The sequence below is a fragment of the Protopterus annectens genome, chromosome 2.part0 (genome assembly GCF_019279795.1).
Source record: "Protopterus annectens isolate FY-2018-M chromosome 2.part0, PAN1.0, whole genome shotgun sequence".
In the NCBI taxonomy this organism is placed as follows: domain Eukaryota; kingdom Metazoa; phylum Chordata; order Ceratodontiformes; family Protopteridae; genus Protopterus; species Protopterus annectens.
In genome coordinates, this window is record NC_056728.1 from 1,432,027,762 (window position 1) to 1,432,050,214 (window position 22,453).

Below are 22,453 nucleotides of genomic sequence, written 5' to 3' on the forward strand. Positions count from 1 at the left end.
AGGACAGTGGTCATGGCAGCAAATGAGGAAAGTCAGAAGAAGCTTAAAATTGAGATAAAAGGTAAATAGTGCAGCATGTTAACAGCTTCAGGTATCTTGCATTGTAGCAGAAAAGAATGGAAGTTTGAATGATGAAGTCAAAACTAGAATTAGAGATGTTGCAGCAAACTGGTGCAATATGTCTGGGACTGTGTGTTGTTGAAGAATGTTAAGGAAGTTAACATGCAAGGAATACAAAATAGTGGCTGGGCAGTGAAGGCAGAGGAAGCTAGAAATCATGAAGATGAAATCGAACTGCCTGTGACATGTAAAAAGATGCACACTGTGGAACAGATGAAAAACTGAGGTTATAAGAGGTAAAGCCAGTGCAGCCCCAGTTGTAGAGAACAGATTTGAATGTTTCAGTCCCTTGTATTGGAAATAAAAAAACAATATGATAACCAGATTTGGGACAGTATAAATATACGCGTTTAATATTATATTTGATGAACAATGAATAGGTATGATTCTGTAGTAATCTTTTAACTGATAGGAGGCCAGCACACTGGTGCAGAGCTTTGTGTTTTTGCTGCATAGCACTTGGTTGTCCAGTTTGTATTTCAGCTGGGATACCATTTCTGTGGAGTCTGCATGCCCTCTGTAGCTGTGTGGTTTTCACTGTGTGGGCTGGTTTCCTGTTTTATGCCAAAGGCATGTAGTAGGTGAATTGGTGATCCTACAAATCCACCTCTAGGTTGGTGTGCCGTGTGTAGCAGCATTTTTTTCATCCTTTGATAAACTGGCATCCAGTCCAGAATTATTTGCCACTAGACTAGGTTTGTGGGCCACGTTTAAGGGTGTTTTTCAATTTATGATAAATTGGCATCCTGTCTAGAATTATTTCTTTACCTTCTGTCCACTGAGTGCTGAGATACGTTCCAGCTCCCCAATGTCCTTGAACTGCAGAGTGAATAAATAAGTTAATGAATAAATGATAGTAAAATAACATCATTTTCTTACTGTATATTTGACATGCATAGTGGAACTTCAACTTTAATTTTATTTTGAATTAGATACATTCTGATGGAGAACACTTCCTCAGTGATTTAAGAAGAGATGTGCAAAAACGAATAGGGTTTGATTCCATCATGAGGGTCCGAACAAGTACTGGTAAGACTGCAGTGTTAATAACATTTTTTTTTTTTTTTAAATAAGTAATTTCTGTGTTGGTCATGTAATCAGTCCTTAGGTATTTCAAGCAATTATGCATACATCATTAACTTCAGTTTTCAGAACACTTTTTCTGTTAAAGTGCTAAGGCACTGAATGCATCTGATCTTTAATTAATTAATTTGTTTGCATAGTTTTTTTTTCTCTTAATTTCTGCTTTTTTCTGTTAGTAGTCAGCTGTGGGCTGTATATTAGCTGTGCTGATTCATTACTTACAAAAAATATGCCCTAGCCAATGGTAGACCTTTCCTCTTCTTTTTTTTTTTTTTTTTTTTTTTGTGTACAATAAAAAATGTAATATAATTTGACAAGAAGGACTTTCTACATATACTGTCTTTGGCCACTAAACTGCAAAATACAGAGTTATGTAGCAAACAGCTCTTCATGCAAATCCAGATTATTTAGCATCAGTGCACTTCTCCCTGAAGCTTGCTGATGTTATCTATTTAGATATTTATTTTCTGACGTCCAGTCTTTGCATATTTAGGTTCCCTGTGTACCTACCTGTTTATTTGATCATTAATAAGAAGACTAGTACACTACAGCTTTGTTTTTATTGTATGGTGGAACTCCTTGTAAATAATTTCTTTCAGAATTTCACTTTAAATATCCTGTTTTTTATTCAAAGCATGCTAGCTGCTTTTTTAAATGTTTGTATTTAGTATGATAATGCATTGTTTCTTTTTCAGAAGCATTTTTTGTGCCACATACTAGTGGACATCTTAGTTTATTTAGCTGCTCTGTATGATTGTATCCCTTTTTTTTGCTTTTAAGCTATTCCTTGTGAAGGACTTCATTTTTGGAAGAAATAGGGGCCCACTGTCATGGTCCCTCATTTGAAAACCTGTTCCTTCTCTTACTCAGGCTTGCTTTTTCATCTAGCTTCCATGTGATTTTCTGTTCATTTGGAATAGCTTGTTATCTTTGATTTTAGTTGTGTATAAGGCTTGAAGCCTAATGATAAAAAGAAAGATATTGCCTGTAGTATAACTCATAACTCAGAATGACGAGAGCAGAAGCATCAATGGTGCTGTTACAGTCTCAGTCAGAGTCTTCAGGGCTTGTGTTTTAGATAAAGACAGTGTAAATAAAATAATTTCCTTGCCTGAGAGTTCAAGGAAACATAAGGATTCTGAAGAAATTAAGATTCTGCGAATTTGATTACAGTTAAATCTGGTGGTGCTTTTATTTAAAAATGTTTTATTTCTTTATGGAAAGATTTTTCTTGGAAACTTTTGCCCTGGTGAGGTAGTACTGCCTTGAGTTTAGATTATTGGACTACAGGTCCAAACACTACCATGACATTTTTGATTAATTGCCAAACAAAATAATGAAGTCTTTCGGCTTTTCCTGGATAGGGAACGCCACAGCGGAACTCCGGTCTGCTAATGATTGGCAGTGGATTTTTACGGTGCTGAGTTGCCAGCCCGACACCCAACCTTCAAAGAAGGCACACCCATTCATGCACGCACCTACCTGCATGTCTTTAGACGTCACTCGAGCACGGGGAGGACATGCAGACTCCACACAGAAGGCGCTCCAGCCAAAAATAGAATGGGAGAGCCTCTTGCTGTGAGGCGACAACGCTAACCGCTGCACCACTGAGGCCTTAATAATAAACATAAAATGGTACTGTGTTAAGTGATTTGCCTATTTAGAAGTGGAGGTCAGCAGTGTTGTTACCTACAGTGCTAAATAATGCTCTTTTTCACAGATAATGAGTAGTATAATATCTTAAAAATTAATAAGTAAAACTTTAGTTAGACAGTACAAAGGTCAAGAGATAGTGTTGATACAAATTAAATATGTAGGGATATAAACACAAAGATTATAAAACAATCAATTGCACAGACAGAAAATTTAACTGAAAAATCCAATTTACAAAATATTAAATAAACCACTTCTGACTTTTACTTAAATAATACTGAAACATTAGCTTTGCTAAGTTACTGAAATATACAGGGAGATTGCAAAACAGTCAACTTAAATATGTGCATACCTCAGTATCTTCCAGATAAACTGACTGACGTAACCCAGTCTCAGCTCAAAATATATATTCTAACTTTATAACTTATCCAACTCACCTTCAGTGCAGATGGCTGTGTATTCCCACACCACGTAGCTCAATGGCTGACACTGCAGTACAGCATAAGGGGGTGCTGCACTCCTGAGTGTGTCATCCTTCAGATGAGATGTTGAATGAAGGCCTCATTTGCTTGAGCTGGCAGTAGCTTAGGTGGATGTAAAAGATCCAATGGCACCCATCCAAAAGAATTTGGGAAGTTCCTCAATGCCCTGGCCAACTTCCCCTATCAGTATAAATACCACCTTGAGTCTCCCCTGAAAAGAGGCAAATAGCCTAGTGGGATCCAGTTAAAAAAGGATGAGTAAAAATAAATAAACAAATCAAATTTCCCCCACAGAAATCAGAGGTGTAACCAAACAGGATTTTTTTCCACATTCAGACCTCCCATAGATGCATTGGAGTAGTTTCATATTTGTATATTAATGACTGTGTCCCAGAGGATTCCCATGATTTGGAACAAGTTCCCCATCCATGTGAAGTAGAGTCTATCCCTATCCCAGTTTAAATGTAACTTTGACCAGTGGTTGGGAAATTGGAAATTCACCCCAGGTCTGGCCTCTATGTCTCTGATAGAGGCAGACAGCAATACCCAGAATAACACAACACACACATACGCGCACACACACACACACACACACACACACACACACACACACACACACACACACACACACACAAAACCTCCAGAAACTTCCTGTCTAACATATTCCGTCATAATACACACTCATGATACATGCAGACACAACTGAGTTGCGTTGCACTGCTAGGCTTATAAAGGCTCCGGTGGTTATCAGCCTAGTATATAACTATGAACCTATGACTGCTTTCTCAGATCTGGTCTTTTAATTGTATTTTTATGACCCTTGGCTTCTTAATTACGTTTCATATTGTTACTGCAGTTACAGGCAAGCAAGCAATCATTTCCGGAGAAATTGCTTTTTTTCACTCAGATACTGCAGAATAAGGTTACAGCTTTCAAACATGTTTTCCTTTCATAATACATGAAAGAAAACTTACAATTCTCCTGTCACTTCTAATCTTATATACACTATTTTGCAGTCATGTTTTAATGATCGGAAATAAGAAAGGAAAAAGTGTCACATTGTAAATAAGTTTCTGTAACTTGGCTGCACTCCCTTTCCCCTCTGTTGTCGACTTTGATTATTACTTTGTTTAGCTATACTAAGAATAAGTGTCCAAGTCTGAATAGACTATTGTCTGTCTTAGAAGCTCTAAAGTGACCCTTCAGACAATGTTTAGGTTTAATTTGTTGGGAGTGAAATGGTGTATATATAATCTGTAAGGCCTTGCTACCTCATATTAAGGGTGTTAGGCTCAGATAAAGTATTTAAAACCTATTGGGACAAATATGTCAGGAAGAGGGTGCACTGAATTTGGTAGGTCTGTCATCTTAGGAACACTGCAGTTACTATTCCTTACCTGTATGCATGTATCAGGCTATAGGTGCCTTAAGATTATTATTTATTTATTTGACATTTGTTGACTGGGAAAGTCCGACTGAATGGAGGCCCAGGGGAGAAAAGTTCCACTTACAAAAAAAAAGTTTAATCAATACAATAGTATAAAATTTCAAACATCACAGGTATAACACATTTTAACACGTCTGTTTACAAAATATACTTTTGTGAAGTAATACTAAACAGGATGTCGTGGTTAGATTATAGGAAAATTATATTAAGGAACATTGATGCACTAGAGTACAGAAAAGCAGTTAGAATATATAAGAAAGAGTAAGACAGAGGTAGACTGTTGAAATTGCAAACTTACAGAGAAAAGACTAGGTTCAGAAGGTATATATATGAATAGTCAGAATTGAGGGGGAAGGGTATGGTAAAAAGAAAGTAAGGGTAAAGAGGACAGAGGAGCAAACATGTGGAAAGAGTCGAGCTTTAAGAGTAAGTAGGAAGGAGGGTAAAAAAGATAAGTGTAAGAATTAGGGTATAGGGGAATGGAAGGGGAGAAAGGTTTGGTTTTTAGGGTGGAATTTTGCAGATTATGAGCAGGAATGTTGACAAGGAGACAAAAAATGCTATACTGAAATTCTGAGGCAGAAGTCTGGAACATCACTAGTGTTGTTAACCTACATTTAATTTGGATTGGCAAAGTTTTGTAATTTTGTCCTTGTTCTGTGTTTGAGTCCAGACTTGCAGGTTATCTATTTCTACAGAGTACATCAGCAGTAAAGTTGTACTTTCTCAGACTGAAGTGCAAGGCCATCCTCTGTGCCAAAACCAAGGATAGTTTCACTGCTTTAATTCATGCATTAATTATTTGTGTTTGTTTATTTATTTATTTATTTATTCGTTTATTCATTCATTCTTGGGCAAAGTATTTTAGTACTTGGGAACTAAATCACTGCATTCTTTTTTTTTCCTTCTCTTTGCCCATTCAGCTTAAGTGAAATAAATGACTTAGAGAAGGGCTAAAAGTATTCATAGAAGGAAGTAATCCAGGGCCTTAATATCCAGTCTTAATCTATAGTCTATAGGTTCCCCCGAGGCAGACATATCATCTTTGGTGGCTCCAAAACACAGAGACTTGAAGCCAGCCATTAAAGTACTAAAGGAACTCTACTGACTCTGGTTTCTCAAAAATACATTATAAAAAAATTACTTTTGTGGTGCTCTCTTGAATTTGTATGCCCAGTATGCAAAAAGTGATACTTGGGTGCTTGACTTACACTGGTTATACTCAAAAGTACGGAGATCAGTAACAATCTTCAAGGCTACTGAGACAGGCAAATCATCTTTAACACAAAGATTTTCCACCAGCATCACTGCCTCAAAGGTATGTGATAAAATAGGCATTTTTGTTATCTTTTTACCACCTTCAGCGAAGATAAAATAATACTGCAGGTGAGTGACGTACAGAATATAGATGGCTTCATAAAAGCAGCCTTTTGGAGGAAACATAAGGCTGTCTTTTAGCTTCCCCATTTATTTTATGGTTTTTGATTTTATGTCATTAGCTAATGAGAGTCTGTAGACAATTTCATTTTAATAAGGATAGAATCTACTCACCTGTGAAAGCCTTCATATGTCTGCAGTTTACTATTGTTGAATGTAGACCTCTTTTGTTACCTTCAAAGGTTAAAGGAATGAACAAGAAAAGAATGCATGGCCATACTTTCTCTTCTCAGGATGAGAAGTGTTTTTTATTTAACCCAAGAACATTCCCTTCAGTATATGCAGCCTGACCATGAGTATACTTTATGACAGCCATCAGGTTCGCCAATCCCTGCGTATCACTTTCAGTTTTTTTTAATAGGTCTTCTGCATCAGAAAAACATTGTCTAAGAATACAAGCAAAATGTGGAGAACACAGACTATAAAACTGATAACTAATAACAAGAGGAAATGGTCTGGAATTACCGGAAAGCAATGAATGGTTTATTTCACAGATGAATACGTATGTTGTTGTTCAAAGATAAGGAAAAATTTAATTTTTCTAACAAAGTGTTTTAATTCAAGAATAGCATCACTAACATCTAAACCCCTAGTAGGGACAAACTTAAAACTTTTATGAACAGGTGGAAATGCTCTGGTTTAATTTCAATCCCACTTAGGATGAAAATCTTGAAGCCCTTGTATGTTAGCTACCCCATCTTCGTCAACTATTATACTTTCCCTTTCTTCTTGTAGAAGAATCCTGGTCAGTACCTTCTTCATCATCTACATCCCTGCCCCCCCCAGTGGGGCTATAAGGTCCAGGCCCGTTTTGGGGTCTAAAGGGTCGGAATTCCTAACCTCCGGACAGGGGCCATTCACATTACTGCCCTCAATAGGGTTCTGAATGTTATCCCCTTCCAGAACTTCATTGGCTACTCTCACTAAGGGGGGATAGTCGAGCCCTCTATTGTCATCCACATTAACTTGAACCATAGTGTTTCTACTTCTAAAAAGCCTACCCTTAAAAAGGTAGGCTTTGTTGTCTCTATATTGTTTTAAATCTCTAAATAATTTATTTTGTTTATGTTTACAAGTTTCTTCACATTTCCTATCCACCCTTATAAAACAATGTTCATACACATCACAGTAGTGTCCAAATAACAAATCTTGCTTAATACCTTGATTGAATTTCTCAGCATCCTTCAATAACATACTGGACCTGATCATCACCAACATGGGGTCTCTATGCTCCAGACCAGAAGTGTATCCCTCACTGGTAAGATCAGACCATAAACTAATCTCACCTGGTTATTCACATTCCGACCCCACCCCCTGCCCAGAAAACCACAGTGAAAAACTTTTCTAAAGCAAATTTCACACTCCTCAAAACCAAGGTGGAATCCTTCAAAGCCCCCGGGCCTGTGGAAAATACGTCCCAGACCGCAGAATCCTTTATAAAAGCATTCTATGAACACCTTCAGGAATGCATGGATCATGCAATCCCAAATAAAACCAAGACCCAATCCTCCAAAGGCAGACGTCCTGTCTGGTGGACCCCAGCCATAAACAAACTATACAATAGAAGGAGGAAGCTACTACATGATAGAGCAAAATCCCAAAAAGGGAAGGCATCTCTGATCAGTGTTAGCAAAAAACTACGGGCACTCATAAAATCGTCTAAGGCCAGCTTCGAGAGAAAAATTGCACAGGACACTAAGGATAATCACAAGGCTGTCTTTAGTTATGTTAGGAACCTGGGTGGGAATTCCCAGATATGCTCAGAATTAGTCCAAAATGACAAAAAATGCACCAAACCCACAGACATTGCCAACATCTTAGCTGACAGGTTCAGCACAAACCCCCCCCCCCCCCCACCAAAAGGGCAAATATCTATCCCAGCAGAGTGCTGCCCCCCTGACATCTCAGATGCTCAGGTAAGAGTCGCCCTCTCCAAAGCAAAAAACACAGCATCAATGGGACCAGACGGTGTCCTGGGCTGCGTCCTACATGAACTCCAAGAAGAGCTAAACCCAAACATAAAACTACTGTTCAATCTCAGCCTTACCACAGGATATGTACCCAAAGAGTGGCGTACAGCAACAGTGGTCCCTCTCCACAAAGGTGGTGCCTCAACGGATCCTGGAAACTATCGCCCCATAAGCCTGACTAGCTTGGTATGCAAAGCTATGGAAAGAATCATCATGGACCTCATAAAAAATGATATTGGGGACCTACAGACACTGGATCCTACCCAGTTCAGCTTTGTTAAGGGCAGATCCTGCCTCTTAAACCTGGTCAATTTCTTTGAAACAGTCACCAAGGCCATAGACGAGGGGAAGGTGGTCCACACAGCCTACCTGGACCTCGCAAAAGCCTTCGATACAATACCCCACTCGGGCATTATAGATAAGCTCATCAGCTTAAATATAAACCCTTATGTCACTAGATGGGTTGCAAACTGGCTCAAGGACAGAACCCACATGGTTAGAATTGCTGGAGCCATGTCAGACTCCAAACCAGTTACAAGTGGCGTCCCACAAGGCTCAGTCCTGGGACCTCTCCTGTTCGGTATATATTTCTCGGAGGTACAGGCCAACACGGAAGGACTGTGGCTGACCAAGTTCGCAGATGACTGCAAACTGTGCGCTATAATCGACTCTCCAGCCGACACAAGCATCCTCCATAAGGGCCTCATAGAAACAGACAAATGGTGCCAGAGCCATGGCCTCAAGCTAAACCCCAAAAAGTGTATAGTCATCCCCTTGGCAAAAACAAAGTGCCCACAAATTACCACATAGGTGGTAATCCATTAAGTACGGAAGAAGTAATTAGGGACCTGGGGACCCAAGTTGATAGCAATCTCTCATTTGACAACCACGTGGCCAAAGTGGTTAGAAAAACATTTTATATATCCCACCTAATCATGAAGGGATTCATATCTAGATCAGGGGAGGTCATCGTGCCTCTTTACTCATCCCTCATCAGGCCCATAATTGAGTACAATGCCCCTTTTGGGATGTACCTTACCAGACACCTGCAGCAACTGGAAAGACCCCAAAAGTACCTCACCAAGAGGATCAAAGGGCTCAAACAGATGCCATATGCTGCCCGGTTAAAGAAACTCCAGCTCTACTCAGTGGCATACCGCCTGCTCAGAGGTGATCTGTGCCTGACATATAAAGCCATGTACAACCCGGAATTAATGGACATGCTGCACCTCAGAAAATCCAAATCCCATCGAGCTACACGCTCGAGAGACTTGAACCTCAGCACTGAAATAAATAGGACATGCTGGAGGGACAGATTCATAACCCAGAGGCTCCCTTCACTCTGGAATAAAATCCCAGTCCAGGTTAGGCAGAGTCCCTCATTGACTCTCTTCAAGAGGAATCTTGATGAGTGGATGGGAGATCGTAGGTTTACCCCGGGTATCACTTCTGTGTCACTGTTAGACAGAGGCACAGTATACTAACCTCGAAAAAGGGCATAGCAAAATTAATTTAAAATGGGTGGCGAAAGCCAAACACACTCTGGCTAGGCTTATAAATGCCCTAGGGCAGATAGCCTAGTATGAACCTATAAAAATTCAACTTTTTGTTTAGAATATTTCAACATTAAATTTAACATTTTAAATCCACATTCCTCAAATATCTGATTAAAAGCTTGTATCGTGTCCATATCATATGAAAAAACATCCGGATATTTACAAACCCTCAAACCCTGTGGTACTACGTGGTTTTTCAAACATTGCTCTAAATATAGGATGTCCAGATTCACACTTTTAATTTTAAATAACTTATTTTCCAAGTCTCTGATTCCCTCTTTCAGTGAACTCATCGTTGCGGTTGATTTGTAACTGTTTGTGCCATCGTTCGAATCACAATTTTCCGAAAACAAGTTATTATTGCTTTTAAAAGCATGGACCCATTCGTTTAACTTAAAATTGTTAAGTCCATTAAACAAAGTACCAAGTTCCCCTTGAGCTGCCAAGGAGAAAGGAATAGAATTAGAAACAGTGCCTTGGTTGGACGCTCCGTTCCTACGCTGACTGGAGGGGTTCACTACCCCGTTGGTCTCCTCGTGTTGGGAACACACATCATTCCTCCCTTTAGTTTCTCTATTTGGTGAAAACAAGCCTTCGCCCCTCATTGCACCATCTCTGTTATTCATGCCAGAGAACAACGACTGGCTCCATGCCCTACACTGAGAGGGCAAAACAAACTCACGTAAGGTACGGTCTCTTGTACCACGCCCACTTCTTTCCTTATCGCAAGTCCCACAATCGACTGCCGTTGAGCATGCCTGACCACAAGGCAAGGTCTGCCCAGATTGAGAAATTAACTCAATCAGACAGGTAAGATCACTCTTTAAGCTACACATCTCATCGTTGAGACTAGCGATAGCTGAAAACACCTCCTTCTGCTGCAACTGGATACTCGAGTGAACCGACTGACCCTAAACTCCTTCATCGTCACTGTTATTGGTACCAAGATTAGGGTTAAAAAAGCCATTCCAGGGTGACCGCCTCCACACTAAGAACTAAGTAAACAAGCAAAATGTGGAGAACACAGACCATAAAACTGATAACTAATAACAAGAGGAAATGGTCTGGACACACTGGAAAGCAATAAATGGTTTATTTCACAGATGAATACGTATGTTGCTGTTCAAAGATAACGGAAAAATTAATTTTTATAACAAAGGGCTTCAAGATTTTCAATCTAAGTGGGTTTGAAATTACACCAGAACATTTCCACCTGTTCATAAAAGGCTTTAAATTTGTCCCTACTAGGGGTTTAGATGTTAGTGATGCTATTCTTGAATTAAAACTCTTTGTTAGAAAAATAAATTTTTCCCTTATCTTTGAACAACAACATACGTATTCATCTGTGAAATCATCTTCATGAGTCATCTTGCAATCTCAAGTCCTGTTGTGCTCTTCTTTTTTGGTGGACGTTTGAGATTTGAAATTCAAGTCTGTCAATACATGTAGCATTCACAACCTCTTCACCTTTATCTTTGTTAGGATACATTTTACTATATAACTGGAGAAATGATTGTAAAATGCAGAACAGTAGAGTAACTGTGCATAAGGTGAAAATGTGCATGTTTACAGAGAACATGTAGTCAGAGCTTTCAAACAGGCAATCACTGCCTGAGTGGGTGAATAATCTGTGACATATCTCTCGCAGTGTGTCCAGATCTTTTCTCTCAGATATTTAGTAATATGTTTTTTTGCTTCTGGCAGGACTGTTACAAGCTTCAGAAGTGAAGTTATTTTTAGTGACAGGCTTTGGGATCTCATAGTGGTGTGTAACCTGTCTTTCCATCAATTTGCTAAGCTTGAATGAACAATGCACACAATCGTTCCTGTTTTGTGACCCTTGTCATTCATTCCTCATAGCAGTGTCCAGATATTGTGATTTAAAAAAAAAAATCCCAAGAAGACAAAGTAGAGAGAAAGGAAGGAAGAGAAGAGGTTGAGAGTTGTGCATGGACTTCTTGTCTCTTCCTCTACTATGCACCTGCCTTATCAGGGCTGAAGGACTGTGATGTTCTGAGAATATTTCAGACTGTTCTCTTGCAAATTTCTATTGGGGCTCAGCCTCCCATAAAAAAATAAATGAAACTACAATTAGAATGGCTTTGATCCACTGCCTCGGATCCGAAGCTACTAGAGCTTCCAGCATATTCTTAAACTTCCTCAGATCTGACTGGCTCAGACCAATGATATTCTTCTCCTCTTATTTCCTTGTGCTAGTTAGATCTTAAGCCTTTGGCTCTGACTGTCTGGACTTGCTGCAGGGCACAAGAACATAGCAGCTTCTTTGGGGCAGACGTATCCAGACACTCCGTCAGATCCCACAATCTGTCTTCCACAAATCCTGTCTATCAACTCGTCCTTCTAATTCTTCTTCACATCCTAAGACTAGGACCCAAGAGGTAACAGAAACCCAAGGAGAACTGGGCATTTCTCTAATCCAGAACTACTACACTACCATGCCTTTCTTCAGATCCAAAATGCCCATGATGCTTTTTCCACTTGTCGGCCAATCCTTGTCAGATCCTTAGCCTTCGGATCTGACTGATTGGGCTTGCTGTGGGACACAAGGAACAGGCAACCTTTTTCGGTCAGACATATCCAGAATTTCCATCAGATCCTACATTCTCTCAACAATGGATCTGATCAGTACATTATTCCTCTCCTGCAGATCCTGAGACTAGGATTCGACAGGTAATAGGTATTCAAGGACATTTGGGCTTTTCTTGCATCCGACATTTTTGGATCTGGAGCTAATACACTACTGTGCCTCTCTTCAGATCCTAGGCACACTTCCAATCAGATGGATTGATTGTTTATTGCTTCAAGCCCTGCTCCCTGTACTTTTCAACTGTCTGATTTTGTTCTCAGAATATCCAGACTTTTGCCTCATAAAATGTATGATTTTCTGGCAAATCACTGTGATGATCTAAAGACTGAAGTCTCTAAATAATGATATTAATTTCTTTTGCAGACTTTATATTCTTCAGGGAAATGCATGCTAAGACAATTCCTCTTATTCCAGCAATTTTTATAAGACCAGTAATTAAAATCTATCCCTATTTTTGGGACTTTGTCTCCCCCATTCTGCCAAGACTTGTACAGATTTAATTTTTTTTTTTTTGCACTAAGAGGTTGAAAGGTATTCTAATCCCTATAATCTTAAACTGTCTTACTTTTGCATGTCCAGATTACTGCATTCTATGCCCTGGGATGCTAGATGGTTTAAGCTACTGGCTGACTGATGCCAATTTCTGTCACTAAATAATGACTCTCTCAGATTTTTCTCTGGAGTGTTTTTCTTCTAGGGGATTGAGAGCATAACTGTCGACTATCCAGTTTTTCTCACATTCTGGACTAAGTTTTTCCTGTATGGATTGGTTTCCCCTGGATTGGGATGAATACGTGGGCACCTGCTCTTTCAGTTTGGTATTCCTGGGTACTTTCCGCCCCCATGGGATCCTTCACAGTGGAGCACTCTTCCCTTCCTGATGCTGGATTTTGAGATCGGGCCCCAAATTCCTTCCTGGAGGTGACAAACAGTGAGGGCAGAGGGAGATCCCCCCGGTCAGTCACCCTTTTGCTTCTGGTGACAAGGACTTGCTTTATCTTGGGATGGCCATCCTCCAGTATGGTTGTTTTCCAGGAGGAATTTACTGCTAGGTGAACAACCACTCCGACTCCTTCATGGGATGCTCCAAACACTCTACTATAATGTCCCTTTGCCTTGTGTGCCTATGGAGCATGGAAGTTTTACTGGACATGGTAGTAGTGACAGACGTCACTACACAGGAGCTGGTGTTCAAACTCCCCCTATCCATCTTCCCAGCAGTAAGTCCAGAATTATGGACAATTTTGGATATGAGTTAACTTCAGCTATTTCCACGCTGAGGTTGCCTACAACCTGCACACTTCTCTAGACCTTAGGCGTTTTAAGATGGTACTCCTATAGTCTCTCAAACTCTGCCACCCTTTCCTAATTCTTAAAAGAGGTTCATACTCCTGTCACGGCAAGGTGCTTGATAATCAACCAGCCCTGACTAGACCATTCTCTTGTACCCGTGTGTGACTATGTGAGGTATTGCCAGCTATGCCAGGAGAAATAAAGCAGTGAATGTATAACATATGCCAGCATAGATAGCTGGAGTTTTGTATGAATTATATGTTATTTGTATCTCACACTGATTTGTACCGATGCTTGTGCTGAAAATGTATTTGTGAGGTTTGCTTGTGTTGAAAGTGTGTCAACAGGGGGTCCCTGCTGGACAGAAAAGAAATACACATGCAGAAAAGAACCAGCTACAGCTGTCTTTGAAAAATGTTCTGAAATTAAATTACTGGGCCTAGGCCATAAATATGTTATCTCACAGTTTTGAATGAAGCTAGAGATGCTTGGTTTGTTATTCTCTGTAGGAAGAGCAGAAGTGTTGAAATTGTTGTATAGCTTCCAGATGTTGCAATAAACTTTAGCAAAGGTCAGGATATGTATTGTAGCATTGTGCCCTATTCTCTGTGTTGTAATGTTTGGTTAATGTAGTAAAGCTTCTCCCTATTTACTACCCCCCTCATTTTCAACTATAGCTCGTACTAACTCATATGTCTTGTTATACCCCTTCCTAGATTTGTCCATGAGACACTGGGTCTTCACTTAAAGGTTCTGCCTCTGCCCAGAGATCTCTGTCCACGATCTCCTCACCCAGGAAAGCAAACAGCTGCTGACTAGTGTGCCTAAGACCCTGCAACAAAGTATGTTTTAAAAAACTGTGCAAAAAGCAAATTTGTTATCATACAGCCTGATTTGACTTAGCCTGTACTCCCTACAACTCATGTTGAGCATCGCATGTTGAACAGCCAGTTTAAACCTTCTCAAACTTTCCCAATCCATGTTTAATTGCCAAGAAATAAGGGGAATTTATACTTAAACCCTATTCCCTACCTCCCCATATCCAACAAAGCCCATTAATTTCCTAACTAGAGTGACCTAGGGAAGGGACTCTACTGCAGCAATTCTGCTAAAGGTATTTTAAATCTAGTGAAACGGGAAAGTGCTCTCGTACATACAGATTGGACTAACTGATTGTTTTTTTCCCACTTCCCTGTCTGGGGTGTAGTCCCGCTCCATTCACCCTTGCTACGCTTGGGCTCACTTCGCTCTTCTCCCACCCCCAGGTCATTTCCTTTATACTTAACCACCTACTTCCTCCCACATAGGACTCCTCCCCTTCCAGTAACCCCTCCTAAACACAATACACCTCTACTGCACCAGTTAACTCCACCTGTACATCATGCCTTGCACACAACCAACCCAACTACTAAATGCAGTACTCTATCCTACTATAATCATTACCCTGCTTTTTCTATCCAACCTAACCTCTTACCACACTCAACTCAGAAACCACACTCTTCCCCCCCCTGGCAGACGGATTCCACAATTAGCCACACCAAACTAAATAGCATTTCTATAGAGCAATACATCCTCATCCACAGGCAAAACCTTGCGTACCCACACTACAAATTAAAATTCAAAATAAACCCTAATAACTGCGGTGGTGGTGCCACGGTAGCATTGTTGGCTCACAGTAAGACATTGTCCTGTTCGATTCTCAGCGAAAGCGTCTTCTGTGTGGAGACATGCGTGAATGGGCGTACCTTTGTTGAAGGTTGTGTGTCAGGGCTGGCAACTCGGCATGTAAAAATCTACTGCCAATCATTAGCAGATTGGAGTTCCGCTGTGGCGACCCCTAACCAGGAAAAGCCGAAAGACACAGCAGCTCTCAAAGGCTTAAACAAATTATTATACAAATTTAGTAAACACTACTCACACTTATTCAAAACACTCATGAGTTGCGTTGACATACACCCCAATCCAGGACCTACATCACCTGTCAACCCCACCCCAAACCAACTAAATGCCCTTCACAATAGACCTAAAACATCTACCCTCTTCTTAAACATCAATGTAAGAAGCATACTCAATAAAACGCATGACCTTCATGCTTTGCTTACCGTATACAAACCTGAAGTCACAATATTAACAGAAACATGGCTCAAACCAGAACACCACAATGATGAAATTACTGCTCCAGACTACAATATAATTAGAAAGATAAACTAGGAAAAAAAGGGAGGGGGTGTAGCAATCCTCTTCCAAAATCACCTCACCATAGAGCAACTAGACTACAATAATCCAGAAATCAAAGATATAGAACTAATCCTTGGTAAATTAGAAATAAATCCCAATAAGGCACATAATTATTGCAGGTGGCTGTATCCCACCAGGCAATAACACAACTGTCATGGAACACCTACTTAACTGGCTTTCCAACTCCTTTCCACATGAAACCATACTACTAGGGGACTTCAATGTAGACTGGACAAAATGCTCCAGCCACAATCCCTCTGCCTTTTTAAACCTTCACAGGTTTACCCAGACCATAATAACTCCCACAAGAAATGACAAAGCATCCAAACGCTGGAACACCTACTTAACTGGCTTTCCAACTCCTTTCCACATGAAACCATACTATTAGGGGACTTCAATATAGACTGGACAAAATGATCCAGCCACAATCCCTCTGCCTTTTTAAACCTTCACAGGTTTACCCAGACCATAATAACTCCCACAAGAAATGACAAAGCATCCAAACGCCAATCTATCCTGGACTGGATCCTAGTATCTGACCCCACTCAGGCTCACCTATTTAGCTGTCTCCTAGACAGCCTAAGTGACCATCACCCAACCTACCTAATTAGGTATAAATCGCAGTCTATCAACCAACCCATCCTCAGGGAAGTTCGCAATAGAAAGAAGTTTATAGCCACTAACTTCATCCAAGAGCCACAAAGTGTCAACTGGGACCCCCTTAAACAACTTTCCCTAGACAACGCTGTTGAACATTTCAACTCAACCTTCCAAAACATCCTAAACCACCATGCACCTTCCTGAACCATTAGAATAAAAACTAACTATGCCCCATGGCTCACCAAAGACACCAAAGCTAAAATGAAAGAAATAGACAAAGCCTGGACACAATATCAGAGAAAAAGTACCTTAAGTCTTAGACAAAACTGTCTAGAACTCCGAAACAAAACCAAAAAGCAAATCAAACTAGACAAAGCCAATTACTATAAAAACTTGCAGGAAAAACATGCTCAAAACCCCCAGAAATGTTGGGCCACTTTAAATAGCATACTCCACCCAGGAAATACTACCACCCCATCCCCTGTGCTAACTAGCAGTTTTGAAGACATTCCCACACAATTCAACAAATTCTTTACCGAAACTGTCCAAACCCTGGCCAATGCCCAAAACAGTACCAGTACTCCTACTCCAACAAATAGCTCCACCTTTCTCAATACTCAACCCAACATCCCCACTTTCAACCTCCACCCCATGTCCACCGGGGTAATTTCTAAACTCATCAAAAAACTAAAACCGACCGCACTAGCAGCCGATAAGCTTCCAACAGATTTCCTTCAGATATCAGCTGATACCATAGCCTACCCAGTCTCTATTCTCATAAATAGATCACTGCTGGAAAACAAAGTACCCACCTCCTGGAAAACCGCATACATCATTCCACTACACAAAGGTGGAACCTCCTTAGAGCTGACTAACTATCATCCAATTGCAATCCTATCACCTCTGTCCAAAATATTAGAAAGAGTGGTTAATACTCAACTAATGCAATACCTCAAAGATAACCTTCTCTCTTCTACACAACATGGCTTTAGACCATCTCACAGTACAACCACAGCCCTCCTATCATTCACAGATATTGATAACCACCACAGTAACAATGGTCTGTTTGTTTCCTCCATATTCTTAGACTTATCAAAAGCCTTTGATATGGTTAACCACAGCATACTTCTGAATTCTTTCTCTAGCATAAACATAAGCCCCTCCTCTATTGATTGGTTTAACAGCTACCTATCTGGCCATCAACAAACAGTTCTCTGGAAGAGAAGACCAACTATCCCCCCTTTTGCCAGTTACCATAGGAGTACCTCAAGGGTCTATTCTCGATCCCTTACTGTTCTCCTTATATACTAACCACATCACTTTCTCCTCACCCTCTGTGTCAACAGTACAATATGCAGATGACACCACCCTTATTTCCGCCACCTCCACACTACATTAACTTCAAACCTTAACCCAGACCTACTTCACCCTCGCAGAAACCTGTTTCACCAATATCAAACTTCTTCTCAACCCCCCCAAAAAAACAAACTTATTATATTTGGCCCAGGAAAACCACCACCACTAAGCAATAGCTTCTCCATTAAATCCAAGGACAACACTCAAATCAGCCCTACCACACACACAAAACTGCTAGGTGTTGAAATTGACAACAATCTTACATTCAACATCCATATTGCTCAAACAATCAAGAAAGTTAACAAAAAACTTGGACTCCTTTATAGGAATAAACACTTCATGACTAGTAACACCAAAGCAACCATTGCAAGGAACCATCTCTTATCCATCCTCTTATATGCCTCTTCCATCTTAACAAATCTCTGGCAAACCAACCTAAATAAAATGGAATCTTGTTACAACAAAATCGCCAAATTTGCTACCGAACCCCCGTATAGGTCCCATCACTGTCTGTCACTTAAACAAGTCAACTGGTAGGAGTTACCTCATATGCTACTACTCAGCCAACCACTCTACTACTTTCCCAACGTAACCCCTGCACTACAGGAACTCATACAACTACACATCCCCACTAGAAATCTTAGATCTAGCAATCAAAACCTCATAAAAGTCATCAAGCACAGAAATGATGCTGGCAAATCCCTTGTTGCCAGCACCATTGCCAAGAAACGGAACACCCTACCAATCCATACTATCTCTACCACCTCCACTACTCATTTTAAAAAAACTCCTGAAAAAACATTTTCAAAAAAAATGGTTATGCTCATGCCACTCACCAGGCTAACCCTCAAAAAGGTAACTCCTCTGTACCCCAATTGCCCTCAGACAGTCTGTTTCATGATTACAAAATAAATTCTGCCACTTTCAGGTCTTTTGAGTAGATGTCTTTTCATACTGTATACCTAAATGTTTGACTTTTGTATGAAATGTCAATTTAATGTATCCCATACTCTATATATCATCTCTTCGGGTGTATGTAATGAAAGCTCTCATAACATGAAATGAGTGTTCCATGTAATTGCCTATTATTCTGTGTATGTATTGTTTTGGAGCTTATCTCCCCGGGCCTCCATTGAAAATGGACCTGTGTCCAGTCGGACTTTCCCAGTTAACAAATGTAAAATAAAATAAAATTAAAAAAAAAATATGTGCTAAATCCTGGCAACTTCTAGTGATGGGGGTAGTGTGGAAAACAGAGTCAGATGACCAGATGTGATGTCATTTTGTTACCAACTCTGAAATAATATTTAGATATTACAGAGAAGTCTCTCAGTGACTCAGCACTCTGTTTTTGGAACATGACAAAGAAGGAAGACCACTCACCTACTTCATCTTGCCTTCTCTAGTAAGTGTCCAGGGAATAGCAATTTTTTAGATCAGTCAGGAAAATATAGTGACATTAGTTAAGTGCTGCTTTTCTGTATCTGTGTGAATCCATTCATCTGTGTTGTTTTAATATTTCCTGTGTTTGAAACTCTGGTATTCATTGTAAATAGATATTCTGTATTTTCATGTTCTTTTGTTATTTATTATTAAATATATTTAAGCTTTTCATTGCCACTGGTCCTTTATTGAATATTTTAACCTTTAACAGTACTTATATCTGTTTGGTGACTCTGTGGCCACTCCTGAAAGCCTTAAATGCATTGGCCAAACACGATTATTTGTATTAATATTAATTTCACTCAGTATAATTGGGTACCATTGTAAGAGCCTTGGAGTAGCTGGTTTGGAGTGTCTGGTAGCAGCGTAACTACCTGATAGTCTGAGCAAAACTGGGGCATAGCTAGTAAATTAGTGCCAGCCTTTCCCAGGTGTGTGTGTGTGTGTGTGTGTGTGTGTGTGTGTGTGTGTGTGTGTGTGTGTGTGTGTGTGTGTGTGTGTGTGTGTGTGTGTGAAAATTAAATCAAATCTCAGTGTGTGTTTTTGTCAGCTACTTGGAGCAGGGACATGAAGCACTGTTCGCAGAGATAGTGGTGGAGGACTTGGCTTGAACATATAGCTGAGGATTCAACTCTATACGTGTGCCAATTGGGATTCTTATTGGGTGTCTGGAGAGAGAGGGAAAACCAGCCCCTGGACTGAGTGTGTTCCCTGTATGCTCTTAAGAGAAATTGTGCTTGATGCAGAGAGCTGCATCTGTAAATACTGGGTGTATCCATTTTTGTTCCACGTGAACAACCCTCCCAAGTGTCACTGGTGAGGATTCAGGCTCCTTGATTACTGACCCAGAGTGGCAACATCACACCCTGCATGATGCAGTGTTTCTTCGACCAACTGTTTAAGGTGTCATTGTTTGATGTCCCCTTTCATGAGTCCTCTTGCTTCACTACATCAGTGAAGATTGCACTTGCCTGTAGCTAATGAACAGTAGAGCAGGATCCTGGCTACTGCCGGAATCTAACTTCCTTCTCCCCTTGATGTGCTTATTCAGGAAATTCAGAGGAGGTAAGACAATACAGCTGCAACTCCTTTTTCTGAAGTCCTCTAGGATACATTTGAGAACACTTCTTCCAATGGCAAAGGATGATTTCTTCAACTGTAGGCATCCCCCACAGAGGCAGAGGAGGTCTGTAACTCCACCATTGTAAATACTCCTCCTTGATAGGCTCAATCATCGCACCCAAGCATCCCTGACTATATAGCTCTTGATACTGTTGGGGATCCTGCCTTCTTCCATCCAGACATCACTGCTAATCTCGATTAGTATGAAAAGTCAAAGGTCTGGATGTTCTACAGTTCAGTCCATCCTGTTTCTTACATGCATCTCGAAGGTATGTACGCTATATGTCTACATGATACACAAGACCACATTAAAATAAATGACCATCCCGGAAGTCATTTACATTGTCATTTAGGAACCAATCACTCCCATTCATATTTTTGTTCTTTACAATCAACACAACCCATACAGTGTTTACTTAGTACTGGACGGTTGTGACAACTTGCATAAGATAGGTAATATTCCAGTTTTCTTTTCATCTGCGACTGTCTGATTTTCTTGCTACCTCACCAAATACCAACTTTTACTAACCAAGGTTTTGTACACCCTTCAAATTCCTGGACATTACTGATATTATAGCCAAAAGGAAACTGACTCCTTGAAGAACCAAGAGATTTTGTTAGAATGTGATTGGGTATTACTACTTACGTTACTCCTTACTTTGGTGCACAGGCTACTGTTCTTATGTGTCAAATTAAGTGGAACCGCCAATTTTAACAATTGAATCAATGTCACTTTCCTTCTCTACTGTTCTTTTGGCTACATAATTCCATGCAAATCCATCAATGGACTTGGCAGTACAAAGGTCTATTCTTTACCAGCTTCTCTCTTTCCTCAAAAAACTCACCCAAATTGGCAAATGTTACATTCATCACTGAACCCATTCAAAGAGCATTTGCTTGAGCAAACTGTTTTCTCCCCTACTCTGTTAACTACAGTACCCATGGACGCTAACTCCCAAATATGGTGAGAGAGTATGTTAAATTAAAATGATCCATTTTTTTAGGCCCACCTTCAGAATTTTTGGCATAAGACCAGCAGACTGGGAATCTCGGTAATCTCACTGCCTCTTTTCTGACATCGTCACATATGACTCTTCTCTTCTCTTCTCTTCTCTTCTCTTCTCTTCTCTTCTCTTCTCTTCTCTTCTCTTCTCCTCTCTTTTTTGTTTCTGGTTTCTCCTAAACCGTCCTCTAGGGAATCCAGAGCTCTCCTATCTCACCCAGTGAAGATTAAACATCTTTGTCCCCATACCTTTCAGCTAAGCATATGGCTTCCACTATTCCACTGATACTGTTATTTTCCAGCCTCACCCTCCCAGAAAAATTATTCTGGAAAAGCATATAGAAGCAATGGAAATCATTACCCACATGGGCTTCCAATCAGAAAATTGGCCATTTTTCAGCCTCTACTTTTGCCATCCATCCCTTTTATGACAACCTGTTTAAGGAAAAGGCTTGTTTTCTCTGCTATTAAACTTCAGTTAGTAACTATATATAGATTTTTCAGTTGTGATATAGAATTCCTTTCCGTTGGGTAAAGTTTTACAAAAAAGAAATGTTGATGCTTATATCTCCCGTGAGAAGCCCCTCTCCTCCTTTGGTACTCACGGTTTTTCTACAGAAACTCTTGATCCAATGACCAATTTGGATATGTAATTTTGTCATGGAAAACATTCTCCTTAACAGCAGTTCTGTTGAAAAACAAATTTCAGAGCTTTAGGCCTGGTTTACTAAGCCTCCTTACATAATTTTCTTAAGAGAGGATGTTCCTCTGGACCAGTTCCTCTTTGTTAATCAAAGTAACCTCAGAGACGAAAATTAATCATTCATACATTGCCAAACTATTGTTCCCAGTTTTTTCTAATACAGCTAACACTCGTTGCATCTTATTTGCGTCAATATACATTTAAGCTCACAGTACATGAGACCAAATAGAACAGGAAGTCTGGCCAGCTGTTTATCTCCCTTTTTCTTCTAACTACTCAGGTTAAGCAGTCTTCAAGATTAAAGTGGACAAGTAGATTACTGTCTGATTTTTAGCTAAA

At 40.1% G+C, this 22,453-nt stretch overlaps 1 protein-coding gene across 1 annotated transcript in view; it reads left to right on the top strand.

Annotated features, from left to right (window-relative positions):
- Positions 1–22,453, top strand: part of SEC24D (SEC24 homolog D, COPII coat complex component) — an 866,900-nt gene that overhangs the window by 706,520 nt on the left and 137,927 nt on the right. The window contains exon 16 of the mRNA XM_044061657.1: positions 1,053–1,149. Within this exon, the coding sequence (XP_043917592.1) occupies positions 1,053–1,149 (97 nt within the window). The remainder of the gene's footprint in view (positions 1–1,052; positions 1,150–22,453) is intronic.